Consider the following 11,576-nt stretch of genomic DNA (forward strand, 5'->3'; position numbering starts at 1 on the left):
GTTTTATGGGCGTGATGGAGTTTATTGCAGGGGACAGACGAATTGCCTTAACCTCCTTTTAAGAGCTCATAAAATGCACTAAAGGGGCTCTGTTCTTTCTGCTGGCACAGAATGAGTTGCCAACATGGATGGCCGATGAAGGAAATAAACAGCATACTTAGCATTTCAGAGTCTCTCACTCTGGAAAACCCCAATAAATTCAGCTAGAGCTGCTGACTGTGCTTTCACAGGCCAGACAGTGACAGCAGATTGGAGACAGGGTGCCGTGCCACCTCTCAATTCATTACAAACCCATTGGAAGTATGTGGATTGATGAGAATGCACTAAAGGGCAAACTTAAATGTCTACATTTCATGACAGGAGCCACATCTTTTACTCAAGGTGGCACAGTGTAAGCAATGCATCTGAAATGCTATAAAGCAACCTGTATCCCCCCCACCACCCTGTAGTGTCATCGCCAGATTTTATTGATCAAAATACATCAAAAAAATAAAAAACTAAAAAAAAAGAAATCATTGTTTTAATAGGCTGATTTAGTGTTTTTTGTTACTCAATTATTAATAATGGCTTGTGTTATCAATGTTAAAAACCAAATCAAAAGACTTTTTTTCTTCTTCTCAAGACTCTTTAAAGAATAGAAAATTCAAAGGAACTTTAAAATTGTTTTTTTTGTAACATTATAAATGCATCTATGATCAATTTAATGCATCCTTGCAGAATAATTTATTTTATTTATTGCTTTATTTTTTAAATCATACATTACAAACTTTTAAATGATAGTGAATCAACACACACACACACACAATATGTTGCAATTTATAACAGAAAAAAGACTCGATAAGATTTTTAAGATAATAATTTTTAATTATAAATTACGTCTTTTTCTGCAGAATCAGAAAATTCTGTGATGTGTTTTTGAAAATAGTTAGCATTTTTGCATTTTGCACAAACCCTGTTGGCTCACATCCTGTGCAGTTCTAAAGAAGGAAAGGACTCCTTGATTCCATTTGTGTTTTTAAACAATGCAAGTCAAGCATGTACTCGCCCCTTTGTCATGGCATTCAACCAGTGCCATTCTAGAGATATTTATAAATGTTAAGTATTTCTCTTTGTGGATATACAGTAGTCAGGGAAGCTGCAATTCAAATATGGCAAATGTGTCCTTTCAGAAAAATATTGAAAATGCAAAAGGCATCAAGTTGCTCCACTTTTCAAGAAAATAAACAAAGGTGCTTAATTCATTGGTTTATTCATGTGAGCTGAGAAGCTTCAATTGTTCAGCCAATTTCTGTTTTTATTCTGTCTCAAGTTTAACCGGAAGGTGAAAAGGAAAAATGTCTCAAAAAATTGCCAAGGTAAAGATATCGCTATTCCAACAATCTGAACCAGATTTTCCTCCAGTAAGAGAACTTTCTTAAAGCTTGGCCTTTTCATAAGTGAGGGCTGCATTATCCAATTTACAGTGTTTCTTAAAGAAGTTATGGCAAGTGTGGCAGTGAATCAATCGTGCATGCATAGTACACATAAAAGGAAGGAGAAGGGCTTGTAATAGCTTGGTGAGTGTTTAGGGACCATTTGAAAGCACTTAACATATTTATGACATTAATTATTCATTTGTTGCTTTCCCCCTCAAGCATGCACATATGCCAGATATCTAAAAACAAATTCAACTAACAATGCAAGTCATGAGATCACACAAGCTAGTATTCTCCAGACATGCGACTGGCTGGTTATTAATGTGGATATGCTATATCAGATTAGCTCTATAGTGGTGGCAACTACAGCTTATTATTACTGTCTTATGTCAGTTTTTCCTGCTCATTCATGCAGGCGGCATTTATTTGATCAAATGTACAGCAAACATTAATATTGTGAAACATTACAATATATTTATATATTTCTATTTTATTATTATTATTTATTTTTGTGAATTATAAATATCATATTTATATCATTATAAAATTGCATTAAGTTTGTACATTAAAAATACTGTGAAACTCCATCATCTAGCTTATTAAAATGGTCCATAGTATATTTATATAACATTAGAACATTATCATTAATTATTGTAAATTGTTGTCCATTGTCAGATAATACGAATGAATGAGTTAACAGATTGAACCTTACTGTAAAGTGCTACCATTATTTGGTTTGAGATTTTTTTTAATTTTTAATTAAAGGAGGAAATACGCAAATGACCCTTTCAGAAAATTTCCTCATGATGCACTCAAGCAACAGACATAAGCAACAGGATGTCTCATTTAAATTCAGCATCAGTTTCTCATTGATTTACACACAATGATAAAGTGATGTGTCAAGACACACGCATTAACATTGAACTGATAACACTTTCTGGCACAATGAGATGTGCAGGGAGCAGCTTCAACCCCCTTCCCACCAAAATACATGAAGTGGCACTACAAGCAGCTGTTTGTGAAGGTCTGGGCTCAGTGGGTTGTGTGATTCTGTCTCCTCGGTGCACAGATTGTGGCTCTACAGCAAAGTAGCTCAAGCGTTTCCTTCCTGAGGGGGATATGAAAAAGCAATGGTCTCATCTTTTACTTTTGTGATGGTTCCTCCGCAGATGTCTAATGAAAGCTGCGCCTCACAAAAGGACAGTGGTTACCATCTCAAGACAGGCAACACGTAGAGTCGAGGGGATTGGCTTTGACAGATTCACTCTCATAACGACTTTGTTCCTTATCTATCCCTAAAAGGTGCATAACCTTTCAGGGGGAAATTAGGTACAAAGTTGTCCCGTTTAGGCAGAGATGCTCAAACCAGTAACTAGGGGCTAAAGCCATACCATTTCACAAGTGCAGGGGGATAAACATAGGGGGATCATATCTTCATTTCTAATATATATTTTTGTTTTAACATTTTATTAAAGTTAAATGAATTTTTAGTACATTTGATTTAAAATAAAATGTAAACAATTAAATATTTTTTTTTGTTCACATTATTTAATGATGTAACACTGTACATTTTAACATAATATAGTTGGATATAATGCAACATTTACTTTTAGCCCATTGCACCTCTGATTTAGGGTCATGGCTCTGTAAAAAAAAAATAAAAATAAAAAAAATAATATAATATACACATATATTTATTTATTTAGGGTTAGTTTATTATTATTTTTTTATTTTATTATTATTATTTCTGCATGTTTTTTTTTCACCATATCTATGTTTTAGTGTATAATTAAGCATGCAATTTCACATTACAATAACAAAACAGGGAATTTTAATTAAAAAAATATTAAATACGGATGAAATTCAGTGGCCTGTGTTCAAAAAAGGCCAAACACATTCTTTTTAAGATTATCCGCTACTTAAATGGGATTAAATACCATCACTCACAGTTCAAGGTGGACAGTTCATGTGACAGTTCCTTAAGAAAATCCATCCAGCTGAATAATTGAAGTGTCTGAAACCCATCCATGAATATGCAAGAAGGGAATCACAGTGTCTCAACCTCTCTCTTCCATCATCCTCCTGCTGGAATCAACAGCACATCTGGGCTGCAGAGAAAGAAATGCTCATCATACCTCTGCCTCGGCATGATGAGTATTACTGAAATGAGATGCAATCAAATTAAATCAAATCAAATGTGCTAATGGGTTGATAGCAAGATCTGTGTGTACCACTCCTGGTAATAAACATGTAATAACCATGCAGCAGCTTTGACCTGTTTGATTTGTCGAACATGCAATAATATACAAAGCATGTGCATGAACTTTAATCATAATTTTCATATAATAATTATTAATATAATTAATGCAGTTTTAACATTAGGCACATTGTATAAATGTGAAATATGTGAAAATGTGAAATAACTGAGTAATGATTGCTATTTTAATATTTCCTATGTGTTTCACTCAAATTTAGATTTTGTTTCACAGTGGCAAAACTGATTATTTCCAGTGTTGTCACTTTAAATAAAATGAATAGAATAATGTTTAATGTATACAAGCTGCGAGTCATCAAAGTTGCTCTTTGCTTTGGACAGTTTACACCTGAATCAGGAAAGAGTTGAAGTAACCAGCATGGAAGAGGCTTTAGATTAGTCCATAAGGAGATTAATTTGCATAAGCACACACATGGACTTCACTGGAACTGACTGCATGAATAAATGGCAGTAAGTGGGGGTTTAGAAGTATTGGGTTTGTAACAAAATTCATCATAAGTCGGGTGTTTAACGCCCAACATTTTCTCAAATGCACACTTGCTTTTAATTAAATGGCTCATATGATGCGATTTGAGTTATTCCTGTCTCTTTGGAGTGTTACAAGCTCTTGGTGCATAAAGTAGATCTGTAAAGTTGCAAAGACTAAAGTCTCAAATCCAAAGAGATATTCTTTATAAAAGTGAAATCTCCGCAGTTAGTGTTGAAGCAGCCATGTCACGCCACTCTGTTCCCCTTTTGGGCTTGAACTGATGGTAAAACTAAGGACATTATTAAATGTCTCAACACTTATTTTGAAAGATGACGCTTGCGATCATGGAAAGGGGCGTTACATTTGCAAATAGGGACTTCGTAGAAAATTATGCATTTGAGAGAGGCGAGGCATAGAGGACCTACAATAATGTACAGTATTTTAAAAAAATAATGTGTTTTTTGAACATTAAAGCATGCCAACATATTCTTTTACACCAAATATACAAAATAATGATCTTTAAAAAAGCATCATATGCCCCGATAACATTTATTGCATCTGATGCTCTAAAAATTTATCTCTAAAATTAATGAATTAATGAAATATAAAATTTACACTGCTGCCAACATTCTCAGCTAAAATTGTTTAACACACACAAACACACACACACACACACATAAATACATTGAAATGATTGATTTATTGATTTGGACTATTTAATATAAGCAAATACAGCAAGGTTAATAATAAGGTTAATAAAGCAAATAATAATAATAATAATATTTATTGCTACAAAGATCACACAACCAGCTTCTTAATAATAAATATTATTAATTTAACAACTAATATTTAATAATTTAATTAATTACATAATAATAATGAACACATGGTATTATATTAAATTATTCATTAAATAAAATAAAATGCAAAAGCTCAGACTATATGGGAGTAAATGACACTGTCCTGTGTGGGATAGAGGTGTCTAAGACACTCTTGCAGTATTTCACACATATAAGCTCTGACAGTCAAGAAATTGAAGAAGTAGCCGCAGGATATGTACAATATTATCTACATTCCCTCTCAGAATAGAATTAGAATTCTATAGAATAGGATTATAGAATCAGAATTTACAATAAATATAGCTCATTTCACAAGACATTAAAACATTTTCCTGAGAGAATCATAAGGACCTTGCATGCTGTGCTCTTCTAACCCTGCAGCAAGAACGCAGATACCACATTTTACTGTCTGTCAAGCATGTAATGAGCTATATCACACTATAGGGTGTTCATATGACCTATTCCTTGTCATCGCTTTGACTTTTTTTTTTTTTGTAAAATACATTTGACAATTTAGGTAAGACTAAGCTGTGCATGGATCATTCAAAGAAATATGATTTGGATGTGTTCAGGGGAGCACTTTTTATGGCACTGAAACCCTTTACATTTTTTCACTTCACCAGAGTGGCCTTGGATTAGTTTGATAGTGCTTTTTATAAAGTCAGTATTGAAATAATAACCTTATCTGGGCTCTAGGTGGGTAAGAGAGAAGAAACATTTGACATAACATTAACTCTTTTAGATTAAAAAGTAAATTAATATGAATTAAGTATTTTAACTCTGTTCATCTGCAGTAGACAAATCATTTATTGCATTTTTAGTTCTATTTAAAAGATAATTTGGTCACAAATAGCCTTAAACATAAATAGTCAAAATATACTGACAAAAAAACTGCTGATGATAAATAATTAACAAACGATATAATTTTTTGACTGATTCCTGACTTAACTACTCATAACTGTAATCCATTCGAGCATATACCAAGGTTTTAAAAAGATAAACCACGTGCTGTGACATGACCTTTTTAAAGCAGAAAGGCTGGACTAACAGGTTGACATTCTGAATCTGTACAGTGCAGAGTTAACCTGAGTTAATCCTTTCTCAATTTTTGACATAAAAGTGTTTTTGCTTTTCTTTCAAAAGTAACAACAGCTTGTCAATGGTGCAGTTACCTTAAAGGGACTATTCTGCACCTTATTCAGACATCTGACTCTCATTCTGACAGCACCCATTCACTGCAGAAGATCCACTGGGGTGGATATTCCTATACTTGAATGAGAAATAAAAGAACAAAATCAACACTAATACAATTAGTAGTTAATTAATAGACAACAGTATAAAAAAGCCCCAGAATCAGTCCCAGGGTAAATAGTTCCTCTTCAATAGAAAACGAATTTCTGAGTCACACATGACTTCACTCACACCTTCAGTCACAGATGAAATGAATCACACATACCAACAGCTCAGTCAGGGTGGGACAGTCACAGCAGGGTGGCATCAGCAGCAGGACAAGTGTATGAGGACCCCCCCTGGACACTGAAAACACAGGCACTATTTAAAGCATCCTAGGATTACTGCCTGGCATGGGAGCAAAACAACTCAGGATGGCAGAAACTTGCAGACGGTCACCTGAGCGTGTGACTGAAGGTATAGTACAAGTGGAAGTAATTGACAATTATATTTATATATCAAAGCAAGGAACAATCGCAATTCATCAGGGAACCAAAAATAATCATAATACACAATGTCTGGTTCATTAAACAACTAGATTAGGAAGCAAGCTAAAGAAGAGGTGAAATGCAGAGTAGAAAATAAATTTTTCTTTGTGTCTGTGTGTGTGTGTGTAGGTACTTTAAGGGTGGGGTGATTAAGTGCTTGTGGAAAAGGTGTGTCTTCAGATGCTTCTTTAAGTATCATTGAGACACCCAAACAATAGCCTGTTTTAACTGCTGCAGTCAGGAAAATGGTACCACATTCTTTGGACTAATACATAAATCATAAGGAGCTGCTTCCTCCAGGCCACCCATATCTTTAATGAGGACACTGCATTATATGGCCACACACAAACCAGAACTGAAACACTGTGGGTACCTTCATCAGTATGTGAATGCTCAGCATACAAACGGCTATTATTCAATAAAGAAACACATGCTTGCTTGTATTTTAAGTACATGCATACTGACGAAGGTGTTCACAGAGTTTCTGTTCTGGTTTGTGAGTGGCGATATCAGGCAGTCTGTTATTTTAGGTTGTATCCGTTTTAGATTTTATTTGATTTTGCATGATATTATTAAGGAACATATTTACTTTTAATCCTGTTTTGTCTGTATAGGGCAGGAGTGCCCAACCCTGCTCCTGGCGATCGATGACCTGCAAAGTTTAGCTCCAACCCTAATCAAACACAAATGCCTTTAATTTTTTCTGAAGATCCTGAAGACCTTAATTAGTTGCTTCAGATGTGTTTGATTAGGATTGGAGCTGAACTTCACAGGGCATTCGATCGCCAGGAGCAGGGTTGGGCAAGTGAAAAAAAGACATAAAAAACAACTAGCTACTGTATACAAAACATGAGATTACCTCACACACTTCCCTTCTAAACTGTACTGTTTTAACTAATTTAATCTAAACACTGCATACAACCCTTTTTTTTTTGTCCTATGCCAATTTTGGCATGAACACATGTCTAATTATTGTGATTATACTGCAGCCTAGTGGCCAGTTATGGACAATGCATTTTAGCGCATTTCATTTGTACCTTTCCTGGATTTTACCATAGGAAAAATAAATATTCACTGACCAATGTTTTAATCGTTATTTATGTTTTAAGAAAAAGAAGAAAAAACTTCTGAAAGGGCCTTTATGTCCTGGCTATAATAAGTGAACATTTTAATCATTACTGTCCAGGAAAAAATACAGTTCATTAAACATACAGTTTGTAACAGCATGTACCAACATTGAAGTATTCACTGCTGAGAATAGTTACCTATTACACAAATATGATGCTATTTAAATTTTACTTTGTAGGATACACAAACATTGTTATACTTTATAACTGAGATGGTTTGAAATAAACGTAAACATTTAGTTAAAGAAACTTGTGCGACCTTTTAGTTTAAAATATAGGGAATATATTTTTTATACAAAAGCCCAGCAGGTGTTTTTTCACATTACTTAGTCTAGAAGCAAATGTTTTCTAAACCTCAATAGTCTAGTACTCACACCCACCGTATGGCCTTAAACAGGTTCAGTGTCTAAACAATTCATGTAAACAATGACTATGCGGTATTCACATTCATTTTAAGCAAAGTACGGCAGTTAAATGAATACTGACTTACAGTGCTTTTATATCTTTCAAGGCAACGGTCATGCAATATTTGTTGTGATCACTTTGAGTTAGTTGCCCTTAGTAGTTTACGTAACTCACCGCCCGAGCAAATCAGCGTCACGGGAGCGAGCACGTCTAAGCTCCGCCTTCTCCTCAACTTTGTTGACTGCGGCGGAGACTCGCCAGATCACTCAGCATCTTTGTGAAAGACATGACTAGACTAAACGGACAGAGAATGGATGCAAACGTCGTGGTACTCGGCACAGACAATGTTGGAAAATCTGGTAAGTTTAGTTTTAGTAAGTATATTATGATGTACAGCCAGAAAAAAGCATTAATTTCTGCTTCAGTCATCTTTTGTAACTTTATGAACATCTTGCCGTATGCTCATATGACTTTTTGTGTCGTTTTTTGCAGCACTTATTGTCCGATTCCTGACACGTAGATTCATCGGGGAATATGGGGATATTGGTATGTTGTCTTTTCACTGACTGATTTATAAGTTTATAAGTTTTCTTTAATATTTTTACATTTCACGATAACTGATAAGTTGGTTTCTCTAGAGTTCCTTTACACTCACAATGTTATTGTGGATGGACGTGAGCAAACTCTGAATATATGGGATGCACCATATTCACAGGTGATTCATTATTATTTTATTTTATTCCTATTGAATGACTTTCAAATATCTGTGATGTAGAGGTAAAACAACAACAACAAAAAACACCAACAACAAAATAACAGCATAAACCTGCTTAAGATGATGAGCTGGTCTCCCAGCCTGGCCAGCTGAATTTATAAGTTTTAGACACTTTGTGTGTTTGGACACTTTTATGTGTGTTTTATTTTTATAAAATAAATAACCAATGGTCATCTTCTTCTCGACAGGACCTGTCCTCTGAGTCCTTGATGTGTGAGAAAAGAGTCCATTGGGCAGATGGCTTTGTGCTGGTCTACAGCATCTGTGACCGGTCCAGTTTCAACGCGGTCTCCAGACTCATTCAAATAATCAAATCCACTAAGGATTTTCTGGGCTTTGAGAAGATGCCTATAATTATTGTGGGGAACAAGAGGGACCTGCACCATCGCCGTACGGTGCTCAGCGAAGAGGGCAGGCTGCTTGCGCTGTCTGCAGACTGTCAGTTTTATGAGGTTTCAGCTGCTGAGAACTACCACGGGGTCCTCATGGTTTTCCATGGGCTGATGGATCGAATCAGGGAGTCCAGGGTGTCTGTGAAAAAGTTAGCAGGCATCAAGGGCATTGTGAAGAGCATGTCTGCAGTGTTTACCCGCAGGCGCACAGATTCGCTGTGAAGGTGATGGGAGCTCTGGAAATAAAGCGTGTGTGGTCTGATATGACCTATTTTAGATCCATTGAGAGGGACGAGCCATTGCTGTGGCTTTCATGAGAGTCTGGAATCTCTCATGTGACTACAGCTGGATCTGGGGGCAGCTAAGAGACAGCCCTAGTATGTCTGCTAAGGTGATGGCTACAATTGAGAACATATTGAAATCAGAGAGTTCTCAATTAAATGCTTAAGATGCTATGTGGCAGCAGATTATATCAATCATAAGTGGAGTGAATATTCAACTGCATGAAGAAAAACATGTATTCTAACCTCTGCTTACTTAAAACAAATGAAAATTTGCTAAAAAAATGTACTCACCCTCAGGCTACCAGTTTATTTCTTTGTCTGAACACTTATTTGAAGAAATTTAGTGTTACATCATTTGCTTACCAATTGATCCTCTGCAGTGAATGGGTGCCATGAGAATGAGAGTCCAAACAGCTGATAAAAACACTACAATAATCCACAAGTAATCAACACAAACAACTGCTCCTAAACTGTAATTGATCTGTGCATATTTCTCTCAAATCAGATGAGAGGACTTTTACACTGGAGAAAACAATATTATGGATAGAGGACTCATATTTTAGCCAGAAGGAATGGTCTTGACATTAAAATGTCTTAATGCAGTTTTTATTAATAAACTCGCAGCGTTTCACTTCACAAGATGTGAATTGATGGCTGCAGTCATGTTGATTATTTATGGATTATTGTCATGTTTTTATCAGCTGTATCAACTTTCATTCTGATGGCACCCATTCACTCTAGAGATCCAGTTATGACCAAATGATACAATGCTTAATTTCTCCAAATCTGTTCAGATTAAGAAACAAAGTCATCTATATCTTGGCCCAAGGATTAGTAAATTTTCAGCAAATTCAGCAAACTATTCCGTTTTCAACAGGAAATATGTCAGTGCTTCTGCAAATAGTCATGAATGTTGGAAGAAGATAAACACTGATGCAAGACAACATTGTCTTATGCTACAAATACAAAAGTCTCCAACAGTATCAGGTATTATTATTCAAAGATCAAGGCTGTCTTGCATTTCAGTTACAATGTACTGTTTGAAGAGTGTGTCTGTGTGCATTCAGATAACCGCACAAAATGTGTTATTTTCCCCCAGCTTCTTTTCTGGGGCTGTTCAAGTGCTTTATTGAGAACATGTATTGGTTTCTAGATCAAACTGTTTAATATTTCTTTGTCTATAAATCTAATAAATCAAAGGAACACTTCCCCTGAGAGCTACTGTACAGTGCAATGTTACAATCAGTAAATGAATATGCTGTATTTGTACTGAATATATTATTACACCAAAAACAAGTTGGTTGATGAAAGATCCTAGATAGAAGCTTAAAGTGGAACAAATGCAATGAATATATGGTGTAAAGCTGACAGTTTATGTACATGAGTATTTCTTTATCAACAATCAAAAAATAAAAAAAATAAAATCATAATTTATATTCATAGACCTTGGGTTTTTCAAGGGACATCTTATGAAAAAAGTATGTACGATCACTATTTGCCGTGACTGTTGTTACAATAAAAAATTATTAAAAAGTTGTCCTGTGTCATTAGTGAGATTTTCAATTATAGTTAGTATTATATAACCAGTCACAAATAATGCAAGATAACTGTAACTTAATGTGACTCCTCTAGCACAAACCGTACACATTATAACTCAAAATGAAAAATATTGAAGTCACACCACAATTTCTAAATCAGCGTTTTTTCCTAACTACACTAGTTATCAAAAGTTTGGTATCAGTAAGACTTTTTTTTTATTTCTTTTATTAATATTTTTATTAAGCAAGGATGCATTAAATTTGTTTCAAGTAAATGCTTTTCTTTTGATCTTTCTAATCACCCAAAAATACAGATAAGTATTTATTTATTTTTATTAT

The 11,576-nt window shown here is 34.9% G+C and overlaps 1 protein-coding gene and 1 long non-coding RNA gene across 3 annotated transcripts; one reads left to right on the plus strand and one right to left on the minus strand.

Annotated features, from left to right (window-relative positions):
- Positions 1-1,980: 1,980 nt before the first annotated feature.
- Positions 1,981-8,445, minus strand: LOC127934409 (uncharacterized). 2 transcript variants are annotated; one of them, XR_008147757.1, is made up of 5 exons: positions 8,334-8,445; positions 6,455-6,534; positions 6,171-6,267; positions 3,363-3,523; positions 1,981-2,523 (listed from the first exon to the last, which is right to left on the minus strand). It is a non-coding gene; the product is annotated as an uncharacterized LOC127934409 (long non-coding RNA). The 2 variants fall into 2 exon arrangements; XR_008147758.1 differs by lacking the exon at positions 1,981-2,523 and adding an exon at positions 2,962-3,059.
- Positions 8,440-11,209, plus strand: LOC127934407 (ras-related and estrogen-regulated growth inhibitor-like protein). The gene is made up of 4 exons (XM_052531783.1): positions 8,440-8,607; positions 8,741-8,794; positions 8,887-8,963; positions 9,212-11,209. Exons 1-4 carry the CDS (start codon positions 8,535-8,537, stop codon positions 9,635-9,637), a joined length of 630 nt encoding a protein of 209 aa, XP_052387743.1. The 5' UTR covers positions 8,440-8,534; the 3' UTR covers positions 9,638-11,209.
- Positions 11,210-11,576: the final 367 nt, after the last annotated feature.

Source organism: Carassius gibelio, chromosome A18, assembly GCF_023724105.1.
Source record: "Carassius gibelio isolate Cgi1373 ecotype wild population from Czech Republic chromosome A18, carGib1.2-hapl.c, whole genome shotgun sequence".
Lineage (NCBI taxonomy): Eukaryota > Metazoa > Chordata > Actinopteri > Cypriniformes > Cyprinidae > Carassius > Carassius gibelio.